We start from the raw sequence: 19,431 nt of genomic DNA, 5'->3' as shown, positions 1-19,431 counted from the left end.
TTGCACCTAATTTCCATGCCTGTCGGTGAAGTATTTTGAGGACAATGATCATCATCAGAGACAAAGATGTACCAATTAATTGAATATTAACGATAAAATAAGAGTGAACAAATTGATGACATAATTGCAATGATGAGCAAATACTGTGACCTTCATTGTAAATAAAATATGATATGGATAATAAAAATTGTGGTTATATATGCCAAAACTTTCTAGATTAAATGACCACTATTTGGTGTGATTAAAATCAAATGTTTAGTAAACTTTGATAAAAAAATAATAAATTATGTAACTAAAAAGTAGTAGGTCTAGGGTTGGTCGTCTCATTGTCAGGGTCCGAGTCGAAGTTCCTAAATTAGGTCCCAACAAAAATCTGATCTTATTAACCACCGCCTACAGATTGTGGCAAAGAACAAAAAAGAGGAGAAGACGGGCACGAAAGAGAAGGAAGAAGAGAAAAAGCCCAATTCAAAAAAAAAAAAAATGCGGGCCAAATGAGGCCCCTTTAGTTTTGGACCTGAGGCAATGGCCTCTGCACAGGACTGGGTTTGAGTAGGTCCCATATAATACATGATTAAAATTGTTAACTATAACTTGGTTTAAAATCTAGCTTATATTTGATATTGATTAAAATTTTAATTTTAATTTTTAAAGGGCCAATAAATTTTTTTTGAAGCACATAATTTATTGAGAATGATTCAAATACAACTTCATGGCCAAGAAACATTTCTTGTACACTTGATTTTTGTGGTCTAACTCGGTCCAAATTGGCGATTGGAACACGACCAACGTAACACACAAGTATGCTTGGTGGCCAAGAAATAATTACATTACACAGAAATTAACCAAAAAGAACGAAAGTCCAAAAGTCAAAATGCCAAAAGCAATAACACGAGAGCTGTGACTAGAAGTATCTGACAATCACAGATCAGCCGTGAAAAATACAACACGTGGCACAGAAAGCAACATAAAACTCTCAAACCATAAAACTAAGGGTGACATAATCAAATATCACAATAAAATATCAGCGAAATAAAAGTGAAAATAGAGACGCCAAATAGGTTGACACAGAGCAATGAGCAGCCGCTCCCCGCCTCCAAACTTTCTTCTTCCTTTTTTGTCTCTAAAAATTTTGATTCTTTTCGCTGTGGAGTGAACACAATTTAAGGTACTTTCATCGTTCTTTGATTCTGTTCTAATTTTGAATTTGCTTAGATGTGATTGTTTTTAGTTTTGAGTTCAGCTGGAATGGTGGGTTGTGCTGTTACTGAAGTGTTTATGGGTGCTTTTGTGAGGCTCGCGGCATGATTTATTATGCGGGTTGTTATTGGTTTTGGGCTTTTTTTTTTGTTTTGTTTCTAGGAATTGATTGTTTGATTTTTCATGCATTTCGGTCGTAGTTGAGAGTAAATGGTTGGTGTTATGCTATGTTGGTCTGTTTTAATGTTTTGAAATATGGTTTTGTGCTGGGTTTTATAGGATTTGAAAAATATTAAATACAATATGTTTTTGTGTATTTATTTTGAAATAAAAAAGATGGCATTTTTTATTTATAATTTGTGAGTAAACGATGATTTTCAGTACTATTATTTCGTTAAATGATGACATATTGGAGAGGCACTTCTGTGTCTAAAACTATTATCGAATCTCTGTATTCTGAACCTTTATGATGGTTTCTTGGGGGGAAAGGATTTTTATTTTTTTTAAATAATTGAATTATATTTAATGAGCTGAGCAACCGAAATATAGCCTTTTAATTTAATTTTTTTAAAAATAATTAAAGTATATTGATGTACTTAAAAATTCATTTGAATCTAGGTCTTTTGGTACTTCGTGATACTATTCTATTATTTGATGGAGCTCCTTCTCAGTTATGTTGTTGCTGCACCATAAACTGTTCATATTTGCCTTTTTTATCTGAAGAAAATGAACTTATTCTTCTCGTTGTTGTGGGAAATAACTTGATTGTTTCTGATTGAGAAATGAAGAATTATAAGTTGTGTCCATTGTCTTGATTAAGCTAGATATGGACGTACCTCCTGTGATATTCTTTAGTGCAAATTTAATCTTCGTATTAAATCTCATCTCTTCTCCTGTTGAAACTGATTATTTGTCTGTAATGACAATGCGCTATTAGTTATGTTGCAGTTGCCATCATCAGATTTTTTTCTTTCATTTCACTCTCTCTCGATTAGTGCTTAACTTCATCATTTTAGTTTAGGCAGTTGAAAGGATAAGTTCATTCACATGCATATCAGTACATGAATATATGCTGGAGATATATACGTTAACGTCTTGTAAAAAATGATGCTCTGGCAAATATTCATATGGCTGCTGGTTTCTTCTCAAAATTTTAAGCAAGCCCCGATTTTGCTGCTGTTTATTTAATTTGTTATTTTTTGTTTATTTACTATTGATGGAAAGGCATTTTTCTCATTGTCAGATTGAGCTAAATAATTTACGACCCTGCTGGTTTTTTTAGGGTGTATACCCACTCATGCCTTTACCGTGTTTAATGGTGGATACCTCCTAGCAGTTATCAAGTTTTTTTTTTTTAATATTGTTAACCATTCTGTTGGTGTTAGACGCATCAATCCTGTCATCTTGGTACATGAATCATTTTACAGCAAGTTAAGTAACTGTCAAATATTTGTTCCTTATACCCTTTTTCTGAAGATATATAGTTTGATTTCTGGTAAAAGATGTTGCTTTTCACTAATACAGTGGTTGTTTTCAATATTATAAGCAGGTCCCAATATTGCTGTTTTCGTTTTAGTTTATTTGCTACTTATGGAAAGACTTTCTTCTTTCTTGTCAGATTGAGCTTATATTTTACCTCCCTGCTCTGCTTTTTTTAGGGCATATGCCACCCATTCCTCTTCTCTACCATATTTATCGTTGGATAATCTCCTAGCAACTAGCATTTATCAAAATTTTCACTTTTTGTTTTTCCTCTTGGTACCCATTTCCTTGGTGCTAGATGAATTGTGTCATCTTCAGGGCCACGTTTCACTGTCGAGATTAAAATTTTTTCTTCTGTCATCTGGTGCTTAGCCGTATCTTGATGGTTTAATACACGATAACTTATTTCTTCATTGTTAATTTTAAATTCTTTTTGCGAAAAATAAATATGTTTCAATAACCTATCATCTGTGGTATCTTGATGTGTTGTGCATTCTTTTATGCTTCAGATGATTTGATGGTTATGTGACTTGTCAGCTACTTAAAGTAATGGTAATAATTTATTATGGTTTTTTTTTTTTTTTTCCCCCTCTATTACTTTTGAAGAACATAACTCTGATTTTAAACACTGAATCTACAGACCATGTTAAGAGCAAAGCAGCTTGGTACGCTATCCCAGTCTGCCAGATCATTTTTCCTAAGCGGGCCAAGATGCAGTGCAGCAGATTTGTTTTTCCTCTTGGTACCCATTTCCTTGGTGCTAGATGAATTATGTCATCTTCAGGGCCATGTTTCATTGTCGAGATTAAAATTTTTTCTTCTGTCATCTGGTGCTTAGCCGTATCTTGATGGTTTAATACACGATAACTTATTTCTTCATTGTTAATTTTAAATTCTTTTTGCGAAAAATAAATATGTTTCAATAACCTATCATCTGTGGTATCTTGATGTGTTGTGCATTCTTTTATGCTTCAGATGATTTGATGGTTATGTGACTTGTCAGCTACTTAAAGTAATGGTAATAATTTATTATGGTTTTTTTTTTTTTTTTCCCCCTCTATTACTTTTGAAGAACATAACTCTGATTTTAAACACTGAATCTACAGACCATGTTAAGAGCAAAGCAGCTTGGTACGCTATCCCAGTCTGCCAGATCATTTTTCCTAAGCGGGCCAAGATGCAGTGCAGCAGATGATAGTTCATGCACTTGCTCTGAAGATGAGACTTGTATTTCTAGAAGGTCTCTCAAAACAAATGTCCAACATTTGCAGGCATCTTCCGTCTTAGTAACTAAAGCTTCACTAGGAGTAGATTCACAGATTTCAACTGATGCAGGACAGGCAGTAAATTCCACAGTGGGTAGTTCTCCACCACAAGTAATACGGGTATCTCACTCACTGGAAAGAGGAACTTGTATTACTTATGCAGATGATGTGGATGCGAAGGAGATAATACATTCTTCACCTCCTATTACAGACCAAATTGTTAAGGCAGGTTTTGCGGCAGTAAGTGTTTTATCTGACTTGGTAAACAATAAGATTCCAGTTTTAGATGGAATGCTTAATACAACTCAGAACTCTGTGGTTGAACGTTCAAAGCCAATTTCTAGCATCAGAACAGTAAATGTGAAACCCTCTGGATCAAACAAAATCCATGGAAAATCATCTGCTGAGTCGTCCGAGTCTAACTTTACCAATGTCTCTTATGGTACAAAAGGTAAAGCTGATAAATGGGGTTCAGACAAAACGGTGAAGAAGGTGCCAAGTAATGGATCAGGGAATTTTGTAGATTCCCATGGTATCTCCTTGGAGGTTCGTGAGAGGAAAGGGTCAATACCTCAAAGATCAGGAACTTATTCAAACTACGTGGCTGACGTACAACATTTAGAGAGAAGGTGTTCTAGCAGCACACAGGAAGGGTTCAGTAGGCCCCTAAGAGAGACGAAAGTAATAACAGAAGCCGGGCCAGTGGCTAAGAAATTTTTGAGTTCTAGTAATGTGGTTGAAAGTGTTTTTCACATTTTACAGAATTTCAGATGGAGTCTGGCAACAAAAGAGGCTCTTGGAAATCTAAACTATTCAGTAGATGCCTACCAAGCAAATCAAATTCTTAAGCAGGTACAAGATTATAATGTGGCTCTTGGTTTTTTCAACTGGTTGAAACGACAACCAGGATTCAAGCATGATGGACATACATACACTACCATGGTTGGTATCCTTGGCCGTGCGAGGCAGTTTGGGTCGATAAACAAGTTGATGGATCAGATGGTCAGTCATGGATGTCCACCAAATGTTGTTACATATAATCGTCTCATTCATAGTTATGGTAGAGCAAATTATTTGAATGAAGCATTAGGTGTTTTTAGCCAAATGCAAAAAATGGGATGTGAACCTGACCGTGTAACCTATTGCACGCTGATTGACATCCATGCAAAAGCTGGGTATCTGGATGTTGCCATGGATATGTATCAGAGGATGCAAGAAGCTGGACTTTCTCCGGACACTTTCACTTACAGTGTCATCATTAATTGTCTCGGGAAAGCTGGCCACTTGGATGCAGCCGACAAGCTATTTTGTGAGATGGTTAGTCATGGCTGCATACCTAACCTGGTGACTTACAATATTATGATTGCTTTGCAAGCAAAGGCAAGGAACTACCAGAGTGCTCTGAAGCTATATCGTGACATGCAGAATGCTGGATTTGAACCTGACAAAGTAACTTACAGTATAGTTATGGAGGTTCTTGGCCATTGTGGCTATCTAGATGAAGCTGAGGCAGTTTTTGCAGAGATGAAGAGAAAAAACTGGGTTCCTGATGAGCCAGTTTATGGTCTTCTTGTCGACCTGTGGGGAAAGGCGGGGAAAGTGGAGAAGGCTTGGGAATGGTATCAAGCCATGCTTCATGCAGATTTACGCCCAAATGTTCCTACATGTAATTCTCTTCTTAGTGCTTTCCTGAGGGTACACCGTCTATCAGATGCATACAACTTACTACAGAGCATGCACAGTTTGGGTCTGAATCCTTCTTTGCAAACTTACACATTGCTCCTTAGTTGTTGCACAGAAGCCCAAACATCATTTCACATGTCGTATTGTCGTGAGCTTATGACAGTCACTGGCCACCCAGTGCATACATTTTTACTGTCTATGCCTACTCCAGGACCTGATGGGCAGAATGTGAGAGATCATGTGAGCAACTTCTTGGATATGATGCACAGTGAAGATAGAGAAAGTAAGAGGGGACTCATGGATGCTGTTATTGATTTTTTTCATAAGTCGGGGCTTAAGGACATAGCTGGATCTGTTTGGGAGGTGGCTGCACAGAAGAACGTCTATCCAGATGCGGTCAGAGAGAAAAGTTCATGCTACTGGCTTATAAACCTGCACGTAATGTCAAATGGAACAGCTGTGACTGCACTATCAAGAACACTTGCATGGTTTCGTAGGCAAATGATTGCCTCGGGGATTGGGCCACAACGTATCGATATTATCACCGGTTGGGGCAGAAGGAGCCGGGTGACAGGATCATCTCTTGTAAGACAGACCGTGCAAGAGTTGCTGAACGTTTTCGGGTTTCCTTTCTTCACAGAGAACGGTAACTATGGGTGCTTTGTAGCATATGGAGAGCCTCTCAACCGATGGTTGCTACAGTCTTATGTTGAGCGGATGCATTTGCTGTGAGTTTTTCAATGTCAAGGCTTTGTATTGCTGTATAAATTTTCGGCATGGGTGAGATACTTTGCATTTCCTCCTGCATTCGAATGCAGTAAACCTTATTTGCAGCTATTTAAATTTAGGTTGGCCAGCTTATAAATGTTTTTGCCAGTTTCGTGGTGTACAGTAATGTTTATGGATAATTACTTGGTCATGCCCTTTTTATATCTTTGTTTTCCAAATAGAAAATCTTATGGAAATTTCCTCAGGCATCTAATATTTTTTCAAGTTATTTTGGTCAGAGACTCAGAAAACCATCTTCTGAGCTGTCTGGTCAACCTCATGACTAAGCTAATTTTCCTCGAGTAACAAACACTAACGTTTTTTTTTTTTTTTTTTCTCAGTTCGCGTGTTTTACGTTAGTGTCTTTCACTAAAAAATTAGTAAGTAGGATCTTCGAAATCCGTCCGTCAATGAGGTAAGTCGAGTTATTCCTATATCAATAATATCGGAGTATAGGTTTACCTAGAATTCAAAGATCTTGTTTTCCATGGGGTAATAGTTCTTGAAAGTCTCGATGAGGATAAACGATGTTTTTAATGAGTGTAAATATAAAGATTCATAAACTCATCCAATTAATTTTGAATTATACAATTAAGCATTTTAACGCTAGAGGAAACAAAGACAGAAGTATTTTCAACTATATACTTTTGTAGTAAAATGTTTTGCACGTAAATTTAAGATTTTCTCATACTTGCAACTACACATTCTTTAAAAGTTCACACTGTTTCATAACTTATTTTCCTATTTTAATGATAGACAAAAAGGAACTAAATAACGTACAAGTGACTCCACCTTAAATACTAAATGATTAGCGCAGCTCATGAATAGCATTATTTTTCAGTTGATATATTTTTAAATTTTCATTAAAATTAAATAAAATACATGGTAAACACATTTCGGTTTTCTCGTCCAATCTATAACAAAAATAATTGTAATTCTTAGACTCGTTAAATAACTTTAAATAAAGTTGATTGACCATGATAATGGACACGTCTGACTCAACAGTAAGCCACTTTTATTTATTAGAAAAGAAAAAAAAAATTGCTTTTATTTATAATTTTGACAACTAAAATTGATTTCAATTGAACAATTAAACATTCGATTTTTTTACCTTTTTTTTTAATCCAACTCGAAATTGCGAGTTAATTATCCAAACAGTCACCAAACTTTGCCAAAAATTTCTAAGAGGTCACTGAACTTTACCAAAAGTTCCTAGGAGGTCATCAAACTTCAAAACTTCCCTAAATAGTCACTAAACTTTGCAAAAATTTTCGAGAGAGTCATTCAACTTTACACATTAGTACCCCATATATCACTGGTTTAATGATTCCCTGAGAACTTATTGCAAAGTCCAGTGATTATTTAGGGAAGTTTTGACGTTTGATGACCTCCTGAAAACTTTTGACAAAGGTCAATGATTATTTATGAAAGTTTTGAAGTTCGGTGATCTCGTGTAAACTTGTGGCAAAATTTAGTGACCATTTGGGGAATTAACTCTCGAAATTGCTTTCGAAAACATTTCCTAAGACCCCCCCCCCCAACTGTACCCCCTTCCCACACACTTTCTCCTTAACTAGGTGATTAACTCCCTAACAAACATCTGAGGCCAATAATAGTATGACACGTGTCTATTTGTAAACTAATCAGTTATTAATACAACTAACTCTAAAACTTCAAGTTGTTATTGTTTCCCGCCTCCGATCGATATATAATGTGTATATATACAACTTCGTCCTTTCTCTCTCTCTAAATGTGCGAGTACAGTTCGATTTTATGCAGCCATTGAATTGCTTTCTGGTGAAATTGAAATGGGGCCTAGGAAGCGAAACATTACTCCTCGCACCGCCGCCGCTGTAGACGGAGGCGCAAAAACTGAGTCCCCGAACTTAGGAAGTAGCGACAATGCATCGCTTTCATCCTTTGCTTCAATCAAAGTCGAGTACGAGAGAGCACTCTCTGCTCTTCGCCGAGGGAACCACGCGAAAGCCCTAAAGTGGATGAACAAATTGTGCTCAGAACACGAGAATTTGGCCTTGATTCACCATGTCATGGGGAATGTTTGTGCGGTTGCCTCGTATTTCACTGACTCGAATGCCAAACAGGGTCATTTGAAGAAAGCAATAGAGAGTGCAAGGAAGTCGGTCACATTGTCCCCGAATTCTATTGAGTTTTCTCAATTCTATGCGAATTTGTTGTTAGAGACAGCAAACGAGAGGAAGGACTATGAGGAGGTGGTGCAGGAGTGCGAGAGGGCTTTGGCAATTGAAAACCCCACGGACCCAGCCAATGAGACCCTACAGGAGGAGAGGTATCTGAACATTTCCTCAGCTGAAGCTCGAGTTGCTCATGTCCAAAACGAGTTAAGGTGTTTGATTGAGAAGTCTAACATGTCATCCGTTTCGACCAGGATGAAGAATCTGGGCAGCGAAGAGAAGTTTGGGTTTATTCCAATGGAATTGAAATCGGTAATGGGGAGAAGGACAAATGAGATTAAGAAGGCAACTAAGACTCATGATGAACGTAGGCAGGAGATTGAGGTGAGGGTGGCTGCTGCTCGGCTTCTGCAGCATAAGTCCGGGTCTCCTCAATGTAATAATAGTGATAGTAATGAGGGGTTGAATTCTACTTCAAGGATGGAGCAGAGAGAGGGAGGAAGAAGCAAAAGTGGGAATGCCAGGAGATATAATTCTTTGGTTGAGATAAGGGACAGAGTTCGTTCTTTTTGGAACTCAATGGATTTGGTTCAGAAGAAAGAGTTGCTTAGAGTTAGAATTTCAGATCTCAAGAAACATTGTACGTTAAAGGAAGGGTTGCTTGATGAAGCTTTATCTTTTGGGAAAGAAAATAAGGCTTGGAAATTTTGGCTGTGCTATCACTGCAATAAAAAAATTGTGGATGCAGATAAACACAGACAGCATGTCATTAAGGAACATATGGGAACTTTATTACATGAATATTGGTTGATTATACCCAAGAGAGTGAAGGGTGAGTGGGCTGAGATGCTTCTTAATTGTTCATGGAAACCATTGGATTTAGACGCTTCAATCAAGATGCTTAATGAACTTTCAAAATTTGAGGCACCTAATTTCCTTGATGAATCGAACCCAAGAAACCACAAAGATGATTCATCACCTCGAAAAACGAAATTGGATGATGAAGGCCCTAAGAAAAGTTTCCTTGATAAAAACTGGCCTTCAACTGATGATTCAAAATGTGCGGAACTTCTGGAAAGCATCCATGCCAAATTCCAGCTACTAATCCAACACAACCATCTAGCCTTAAGTCATCAAAGCCATGTTATACAGTATGCAGTTGAGGCGCTGCGGCGTCTTCCTGATTGTTCTCAACTCATTAACTTCAATATGGACCAAACATCTCTATGTATCTGCTTTCTGGGTGCTCCTTATCTTGAGAAAATCTTGAATTTTTTGCAGATAATTGAGCAGGAAATTTTAGAGTGTGAAAAATGGAATTTCATGGGTTCAGTCAGTGGTACTCAGATTGTTGCAGCTATGGAGAAGATAACTTCTAATCTAGATGACTTACATTTGGAGGTTGATGAGTGTTTCCTTCACTGCAAGCTCAATACTTCATTGTGTGATGATTCTTCTAGTTCAGCAACTTCATCGCACGTCTGCTATGAGAGCAGCGATATTATGCTTGGTTCAGATGTACTGCTATCCTGGATATTTACACGACCCTCTATGGAAGAACTATTGGTATCCTGGGCATGTGCAAAGGAAGAGAAAGAACAAATAGGTAAGAAGATTCTTCAGTTATATGAGAAGAAATTCTACGACCTACAGAGCTTTTGTGGGAGAAAATCTGACCAATTAAATTACGATAAGGCATTGCATGCTGTGGACAATCTCTGTCGTGACGAGTTCTTTAAAAGAGAACGTGTAGTAGATTCTGTCCCTCAAAGTTATGGCTCTGTCCTGAGGAAGAGGCGAGAAGAGCTCATTGGAAGTGACAATGGATATACTGTTATTGCTGATGTAATCAACAATAGGTTTGAGCTGCATGCTATAGCGAATGTTCTAAAGGATGCAGAATCTGGTGATCATGATGATTGGAGAACAAGAGACGATTTGCATCAGGTGGACTCCTCCATAAAAAGTGCAATATTCAGACAGAAAGACATTGTGACTTTAGAGGTTGTAGTGTTAGTTTTACTTTCTCTTTTTGTTGTTAAGACCAAACTATGTGTACACTTTGCTGGTTATCTCACTTTTCTCATCAATACAGCTCCATAAAGTTGATGCAAGGATCCTGCACGTAATTAATTTGATGCACCAGTTGGAAGTTAAGCTTGATGCTGCATCTACTCATGATTTCAGATCAATCTTGGTGCCTCTAGTGAAATCATATTTACAGGTAGTATATGGCATAATATGTTTTTACACAAACCCCTCAACCTTTCTTGTATCATATAACAGTTGAATTAGAGGTTCTTTTCTTCACCTTTTTACAGGCACATTTGGAGGATCTGGTAGAGAAAGAAGAGGCCACAAAGAAATCTGATGCTGCCAGAGAAGCACTTTTGGCAGAACTTGCTGTTGAATCTGAACGGGGTTTTGGTGGAGAAGGGGATAATTCAAGACATATGCAAGAGAGGATAAAGGATAAGAAAAAGAGAAAGGAGAACAGGAAAAACAAGGATTTGAAGGTTCGTAACGCATGATGATAATACTAGTTATTTATCATAAATAAGAACTGTAGAATGCATAGTTATTGTTTACCTCTTGCACTCCAAATTTTACAGGGCACTGGTAGTAAGGGGCGGCTCATGATTCATGATCTGACATCTGAAGAGATGTATCTCTCTTTTACCATAGCCTATTTATGTGCATGTTCTCCATTTAAATGCATTTGAATAATATGTTGTATCTTTCCATTTCCTATGTCAATGCAGATCTGGGACTTGTGTTGCTATAAGACAACAGGAAGAGGAATATGAAAGACAAATTGAAAATGCTGAAAAACAGAAGCATCTTGCAGAGCCACCTATGTCTTCAGAAAAGGAAAATGATGAAGTTGGTCATCTGGGACCTAACCACACACCTGATGGTGACCAAGGTGAATTTTATTTTTGCAGCTTGTTATTTGGGATGTTTATTTAGCCGAAATTTGATTAGCATTTGAATTATGAACACTCAAGTTTTGATCTATGATGTTCGTGCGGTATAGATATAGTCTATAATAAGAGGGGGGATTAAATAGAATGTTTGTTTGCCTAATTTTCAAATCTAGCTAATTTTGCTCAATTATGTTAGCATTGCTTAATGATTCAATCAGGCTAAATACAGACAAATCAGTCTTAACAATTTCAAAACAGATAGAATGGAACTCATCTTCCTTGATTTCTTAATATTCATAATTTATGTTCGGATCATCTTATTTAATATTCACATGATAAATTGAAGCTAATGTATGTGTCTTATTATCTTTTTCGTTCTGCATGTCTAAGGGGAATCGACTTAGTTACATGTAAGCCAACTATAAATATAGTTTCAGTTCAAGTGACCTTATTTTTTGAGAAGAAGTCTTATTAAATATATTTGTTTATAAAATTTATTTTTGTTTGTCAACTAGTCAGCTTTTGGTTTCGCCTAGTAACAGAGATTTATGCATTCAATTTTGTTTTAGCGAGCTCACTTTTTAATCTTCAAAAATAATATTATTTCTTCCTTCTTCAGTCAGTTCCTTTTTCACTCTTCCGTTTTATGGGAGGATCTCTCCAATTTGTTAAAGTAACATGATGTTATCTATATTACTAACATTAGAATTAACATATAAACAGGGTATTCCTTTGCCTTCATGGCCTGAGGTTGAATATGTTCATCTATCATACTTTCAGTTAATTTTTGGTTAATTTTTTTTTTTCCCCTTTTTTTCTCTGTTGTTCTGTTTATTTCTCTTAGAAAGCAGTACTGAAGTACTTTCTGTATTGCTGAGCAAATTTGAACAAGAAACATTATGTAGATTGGTAGAAGCTTGCTATTGTCTTATCCATCCCATCAATTCTGTGGAAAGAAGCTGTCTCTACATATCTCCATATATAAACAATTTATGCAGCTGAAGTTGCTTTGTCTATTTCCTCATAGTTTCTCAGCATTGTATTCAATATTTTACGTCAGACACGTTTTATGCATATTGAATATTGCCTTTGATGTTGACTTTAGCACTGCCACGAAAGAAGTGTCCAGATATAGATGAGTTCGAATTTTCATCAAAGAAAGTCATGGCTGATAGTGTTAATGTAATGGATATGTGTGGCCCTGGTCTGAAAAATGAAGTTGGTGAATATAATTGCTTTCTCAACGTCATAATACAGGTTGGAATTAGAGAGCATGCTTTCTTGTTGTTTCGTAAGCGTTTTCTTTCGTAATAATAAATTTTTTTAGGCCTGAGAAATTGATTCTTTATTGGAATTCAGTCCTTGTGGCACTTAAAAAGGTTTCGAGATGAATATTTGAGATTATCACCGGGACATGTTCATGTTGGTGATCCTTGTGTTACATGTGCTTTACATGATATTTTCATTTCCCTGAGCAAGCCACCTACAGATACTCGAAGAGAAGCTGTTGCTCCTACATCTTTGAGGGTTGCTTTGAGCAACCTGCATCCTGATAGTAAATTCTTCCAGGAGGTAAAACACACCATTTGCATTGGTTTTCCTTCATTTTAGCCGTTTCTTCATTTCCTCAACAGATTGTAATCCAAATTATTTCTTGATTCCTGTTTATTGTTTTGGCAAATCTTCAGGGACAGATGAATGATGCTTCTGAAGTTCTGTGGGCAATATTTAATTGCCTTCATCAATCATTCCCTTGCGAACCTGCTGTAAGGGTGGGCGACTTGGATTGCAATGGTTTACCCTGTATTGCACATTCTCTTTTTGGAATGGACATACTTGAAATAGTGAAATGTGACAATTGCGGTTTGGAGTCCAGACATCAAAATTATAAATCATTTTTTCATTATATCAATGCCAGTGCTCTCAGAAGGATGAAGGCATGTCTTTTTAGATGATAGTTTTTCAAATAATGGTCCTAGTTCCTTGATTTATGAAATGGGGTTGCTAAAATATATTTACCTTACCATTTCAGGACATGAGCCCAAAAAGCTCCTTTGATGAGCTTTTATACCAAGTTCAGACTATCGACCAATTAGCTTGTGATCCAGAGGTTGGGGGCTGTCGAAAGCTCAACTACACTCACTATGTTCTCTCAGCTCAACCCTATGTTTTCACAGCTGGTAAACTCCCTGTTACATTTTATCTTTACCTATACATTTCTTTATTTCTTGTGTGTGCCTGAATGGAGCTCAATTTAGTAAACTGAATCACCACTTTACTTATTTTGGATCGCATGAGATGCTGAATTTGATACATGGCTTTACTTTTCGTAGTTCTGGGTTGGCAGAATGCTTGTGAATGTGTTGATGACATAACAGCAACATTAGCAGCCTTTACCACTGAGATTGATATCAGTGTACTTTATCATGGTCTTGACCAAAAATGCACACATCGCTTGGTTTTTGTGGTACGCTTAAGTCTTTTTCTTTGTAGTTTCTATTTTACATATTTTGCTTTTGCGAAACTTTCTAAGTGGGGGCTTTATTCTTGTGCACTAGAGATATCATCTTTAAAGCAGTCTATTGATTTTAACTGAAAGAGAAGGAAAAAAATGTAAATGAATGTGCATAACTATCTTGGTAAGCACTGATATTGATTCTTTTGAAAGCACTAGGACATCAAATTGTAAGTGTTTGTGTGTGTGTGTGTGTGTGTGTGTGTTTTTTCCTTTTTTGATTCAGTGAATTACAGTAATCTATCCTAGTTAAAATAAATCATCAATGGCCTGGTTGTACAAACGTCAAGGACAAACCATCATTTGCTTCAGATAGCTGCTTGTTTCACCTTTTTTGGGTGGATGGAACATTTCATATATGAGAAGGAAAAATAAAAAGGATTCTTCTGCTTGCCTTCTTCGTTCAGAGTTAGAAGATGGCTAGAAACTAGTTGGGGGGGGGGGGGGGGGGGGGGGGGTTTTTTTAGTTGGGGAGGGGGAGGGGGGGGGGAAGGTTTCTTTGAAGAGTAGAACATTTGTTCTTCGATGACTAATAGCCATCTAGTAGGTCATACATTTTAACTCGCTCTATAGTCAGTGACAGATCTAGGTAGTGACAAGTTAAGCGGCCGCCCTAGCTAGATCCGTCGGAAGCATTTTTTTTGGGCTGATAATAGATTAAGGTTTTAGCTTATATTACTTATAATTCTTTCTTTTTTCAAACTCGCCTTCTGGTTGAAATGGTTAGAGCTTACATGTATGTTTTGCAAGTCTCGGTTTCGAATCTTTTCACAGCCAATTTATTGTGCAATTTTTTTAGTTTTACAATTTCTACCAAAATTAATGCAATAGGAAAGGGTTGGATGAGATTCGAACCATGAGCTCCTATTTTGAACATTGACAGCCTGACTACTCTGACAACCATTGCGCTTGACACAATTCAACAAAATAATATATATTACATTTATTGGGTTTAATGAAATTATAAAGATTCAAAATCATGCTCTTCCTTTAAATTATACGAAACTTGGCAACAATGTCATTTGGTAAATGTACGATTTATTCTTATAACAAAATTATATATGTTCAATATGAACAAAATAATTGTCATATTTAAATTTTAAGCCTTGTTTTATTTTCATTTTTTTTCAAAATACATTTTTATTTATCTTATTTTTAACCATACATTTTTCAATAAAATAATATTACATGCAAATTTAAAATTTTTTCCTTATTTTTAACCTCACGTTTACCATTAAATCACTATTTCAAAATGCATTTTTTGCTTCAAAAAGGACATCAAACGGGTTCTTAATACTTTATTACGGCTGACGGCAATCAACGGCCGCCCCTACTGACTCAAAGTCCTAGATTCGACACTGTCTGTAGTTTATGATCATATACCATCCTTGTAGCCACTTTTCAATTTATTCGTCCTAATATCATCTCATATTTTTATCCTCTTTAGTCGAACCGAAACACTAAGAACATTTTTCCTTATTCCTCCCATGACAGCTATTATTTCTATTTATATGTTATTTTTTTTTTTCGAAGCATATCCTTCAATCCTTACTCTCCATTCTCATAACAATAAAGAGGAATTATTTTCTCTACTGCTCAGCATTCATTAGTTGAACAACTTTGAAGTCAGGCAACTATTTTTAACACAGACTTGCCAGATTTTTTTTATCCATTCAAATTTTGTCATGTTTAGGTTTGCTTTTATGGGCAGCACTATGTTTCTTTTGCCTACAAGCACGATCATCAACAGTGGATCATGTATGACGACGAAATTGTAAAGGTAATTGCCTTCTATTGCCATGTATTCCTTCATTTCATATTTGCAGCTAATCTATAATGGTTATCTGATGTCTAGGAAATTGGAGGCTGGAATGATGTTCTTAATATGTGTGAAAGAGCACTCCTGCAACCACAAGTCCTCTTTTTTGAAGCTGTAAGCTAGTACAAAAAAACAGATTTGAATATGTTTACTGTAGGTATGCAGTTGAGGACGGGCAGTTTGAGCCCAATGAAGAATTTTGATATCTGGCTGTGCAGGTTGATATAAAGGCCTGAATTGTACATAGAGGAGTAAGGTTTGTAAAGTAGTTCGACCAAAGATAGGGAAAACAGGAGCACCTACTGTTTATGGATACGAAAATTGTATACAAGAAACTCTTATGGTTGACATTCTTATCTGATTGTTTTCCGAGGATAGTTGTGTATAAAGCGAAATTTGACTCCTTGTATTCAGCTAATGCGGCCTACAGTAACATCCCACTTCTCAAACTAGTTTGCCTACGTTGGGAATCTACTTAACATGTGCAGCGAAAAATTAAAAACAGATTTCGATTCTCACCAAGAATCACCTTTGTGTTTAGATAGAAATTGTGATAAAGATGTACCTTTACAAGATCTACGAACTCCTTTGTCATATCTTTGTTCCAGCAACTTGGATCTGTTTCCCACAGCTGTTCAATTGTCCAGCCTCCAACGGTGATCCACATAGAGAACAGATTGTCGCATTAGAGTTTTCTTCTTGTACTAGCAAGAATAATAAAATCACTTCAATTTTGAAAATCCTAATCATATTTATATAAGCCCGAACGGGTTTGGCATGATCCGGTCCAACATTTAATTAACCCATTTAATTAAATTCGATCCGTGAACTAATTAATTCAATTAATTAATTCGGCCCTATAAATATGCAATCCAATTAATTAATTTATCCAACGCTTGTTAAATTAATTAATTGATAAATTACAATTTTCCAATTCTCCTTTTGTGTGCGACCCATTAGGTTCTCGATCATTATGCCTAACGACGTGAAATATTAATTTGATCTAATCAAAACTGATAAATTAAAACACCCTTTTAATTTATCACCAATTTACACTCGCCGTCCCAGATTGACATCTAACAATGTGTCAGGGCAATACATATGACGGAAAATATCACGTGGTATGACAAAACCAAACTCGTTCATTTACCGTGAAACTATAATCTATTCGTCAATATGATCTGATCAATTACGAGATATGGAAGTGTGTCAATCTCGATTATCGATCATATCTTTCACTCCACTATTAAGTCAATATAAGTCAAAAGCTTCTTTTCGACTTATGAGTACACATTGGCCAATGATTTTATTATCGACTTAATTGAATGAAACGCAGATCATAATCTCCTACTATCTAAGAGTGACGAATCCTTTATTGGTCAATCACAACCTTCATACGATTCTTGACGTACCCGAACGATGTCGTATTAGTGGCCCTTTGCAGAGCAGCATTCAACACCGTCAAAGTATGACTGTCATCATATAAGGTATCATGACAACCTCAAGTCAAAGGACCAATTTCATTACCGAACGTTAGAGATTAACCACTGACACTTAGATAGTTATCCATGTCGAATCTCTCGGTGGGTCTCCAATGTTTTCTTCTACAACAAAACATCAACGTATTCATTTAAGTATCACCACACTTTAGCTTGTGAGACCAACTACTTACTTCACAAGCAAGAAATGCTACGCGCGATGGTCTATCCGTAATAACGATATCCGTATCTCGTTATTATTTACGATCACGGACGATTTAAGATTCAATAATATATAATTTGTATCTCACAATCACAACTCTTTGTGGTTAACAAATTACAAAGATTTGAATTTACGGACTCTATTATTTATTTAATTGTCTATTAATTAAATAATAGATCTGTCATTAAATTATATTAATTATATATCAAAAGTATTTATATCTAAGGTTGATTGGACCTAGGGTATAACACTTACAAACTCCCACTTGCACTTGATCCAATCACTTATGTAACCAATATCATAAGAGTTTACATAACGATCATGTTTATGCTAGACAACTCTTTGTCAGTGGATTTGCAATATTGTTAAATGTGAGAATTTTTTCTTCTCTTCACGTCATTTCTATATATTATCTCTCTGATGAGATTATACCGCCTTAATACATGTTTAAATTATTGATAAGACCTTATTTCCTTCGCTTTCGCTATGCCTCAATTGTTATCACAATACAATGGCATGTGATCAACAATATCAGGAACTACTCCAAATTTATTTATGAACATCATGATCCACATTGCTACCCTTTGCTACTTCTGAAATAATTATGTATTAGGTTTTTGTTATTGAATCAACGATTGCTTTACGTTTGGAACCCTTCCAACACACCGTTTAAGAATAAACCAATTTCTCCATATAAAATCTTCTCAATATATAGATTGGGACGAGTTAAGCAATCTTTTATATTTATCTCTATAGATCAAGTTGCTTCCCCATATCTTTCACGAATAAATCCTTTAACAACCATTATTTCAATGATTGAAACATAGGGATGTCGTTTTCTATAATATTAGGAATACGACAATGCTCCAACTATCTTCTTGTAAACACACAATTCATTTTCAAATTTGATAAAATCAAACACTTTGATTTTTTCATCAAATCGAAGATTTAAGCTCGAAGAGACTTTTCTTCACCTATAGTCACGATATGCAACTGCTGCAAGCAAAGCCCGAATGGACTTTAGTAAGGCTATAGGAGAAAGGTTTTACCAAAGTCAACACTTAACCTTTACTACTAGCCTTACTTTGTATATATGGATCTTTCCATGCATATCGATCTTTTCCTCGTAAACTATTTACAAAAATTTATGGGTTTTATTCCATCAGGAGGCTCAACCAAGGTCCAAACCTTGTTCATATACACCGAGTTTATCTCGAATTTCATGTCATCTTGCTGTCTCTTTTAAGTCAACACTTGACTTTATTTTGGTGCAACTGGCAGGTTCATTATCCTGGATCAATAATACCTGATTAGTAATCATGGATTCACACCTTCTTGAAGGTCGAATGATCCTACTAGATTCACATATAGCTGACATACCCTCAGGACTCTTTACTTCCTAATCAAAAGTATGTCTCATATAAGATATGTGATCAAACTCGAATTTATCTTCTTGATTAACTATATCCGTGGACTTTTGAACTCTTTCAAGTTCTATTTGGCTCTCATTGTCATCTCCTAGAGTAAACATTTTCTCTAAGAAGACGATATATCGTGAAACGAAGACTTTTTTCATGATAATAGAATTTATATTCAAATATCTGCTTTGAATATCCACAAATATGTATTTATCAGATTTAGTCTCAAACTTATCCGATTTAAGGCGCTTCAAATATGCGTTATGGCCCAAAACTTTCATATGAGACAAATTGGGACTATTGTCTTTCCATAACTCGTATGGAGTTCTGTTAGCCAATTTAGATGTGACATGTTTTAGTGTGTTGCACACTGTAATCAGTGCATGATCCCAAAACGATTTTTGGAGATTTGTATGGCTTGTTATTAATCTCACTATATCTAATAGTTAATGATTCCTCCTTTAAGATACACCACGATGCTGCAGTGTATATGGAGGAGT

At 36.0% G+C, this 19,431-nt stretch overlaps 2 protein-coding genes across 3 annotated transcripts; both read left to right on the top strand.

Moving 5' to 3' along the window:
* Nucleotides 1–942: 942 nt before the first annotated feature.
* Nucleotides 943–6,595, top strand: LOC111374245 (pentatricopeptide repeat-containing protein At1g74750-like). 2 transcript variants are annotated; one of them, XR_002699098.1, is made up of 2 exons: nucleotides 943–1,168; nucleotides 3,323–3,424. XR_002699098.1 is itself a non-coding variant. In XM_022996895.1 (2 exons), exons 1-2 carry the CDS (start codon nucleotides 3,698–3,700, stop codon nucleotides 6,360–6,362), a joined length of 2,577 nt encoding a protein of 858 aa, XP_022852663.1. In that variant the 5' UTR covers nucleotides 3,571–3,697; the 3' UTR covers nucleotides 6,363–6,595. The 2 variants fall into 2 exon arrangements, 1 of the variants encoding a protein (XP_022852663.1); XM_022996895.1 differs by lacking the exons at nucleotides 943–1,168; nucleotides 3,323–3,424 and adding exons at nucleotides 3,571–3,700; nucleotides 3,789–6,595.
* A 1,526-nt stretch (nucleotides 6,596–8,121) lies between these two features.
* LOC111374241 lies at nucleotides 8,122–16,215 on the top strand. The gene is made up of 12 exons (XM_022996893.1): nucleotides 8,122–10,555; nucleotides 10,647–10,775; nucleotides 10,873–11,067; nucleotides 11,164–11,216; nucleotides 11,314–11,477; nucleotides 12,584–12,735; nucleotides 12,838–13,050; nucleotides 13,167–13,415; nucleotides 13,511–13,658; nucleotides 13,812–13,945; nucleotides 15,687–15,773; nucleotides 15,849–16,215. Exons 1-12 carry the CDS (start codon nucleotides 8,207–8,209, stop codon nucleotides 15,933–15,935), a joined length of 3,960 nt encoding a protein of 1,319 aa, XP_022852661.1. The 5' UTR covers nucleotides 8,122–8,206; the 3' UTR covers nucleotides 15,936–16,215.
* The last annotated feature ends 3,216 nt before the right edge of the window (nucleotides 16,216–19,431 follow it).

This window comes from Olea europaea, unplaced genomic scaffold, assembly GCF_002742605.1.
Source record: "Olea europaea var. sylvestris unplaced genomic scaffold, O_europaea_v1 scaffold1223, whole genome shotgun sequence".
In the NCBI taxonomy this organism is placed as follows: Eukaryota; Viridiplantae; Streptophyta; class Magnoliopsida; order Lamiales; family Oleaceae; genus Olea; species Olea europaea.
This window is presented reverse-complemented; position numbering and strand designations above follow the sequence as displayed.

What these genes read in the sequence shown, in the direction of transcription:
- LOC111374241 (XM_022996893.1), top strand. Translation starts at nt 8,207, where the DNA reads ATGGGGCCTAGGAAGCGAAACATTACTCCTCGCACCGCCGCCGCTGTA. An exon ending in GATCTGACATCTGAAGAGAT is followed by an intron (nt 11,217 to 11,313) that starts GTATCTCTCTTT and finishes ATGTCAATGCAG; the next exon opens with ATCTGGGACTTGTGTTGCTA. An exon ending in CACACCTGATGGTGACCAAG is followed by an intron (nt 11,478 to 12,583) that starts GTGAATTTTATT and finishes TGTTGACTTTAG; the next exon opens with CACTGCCACGAAAGAAGTGT.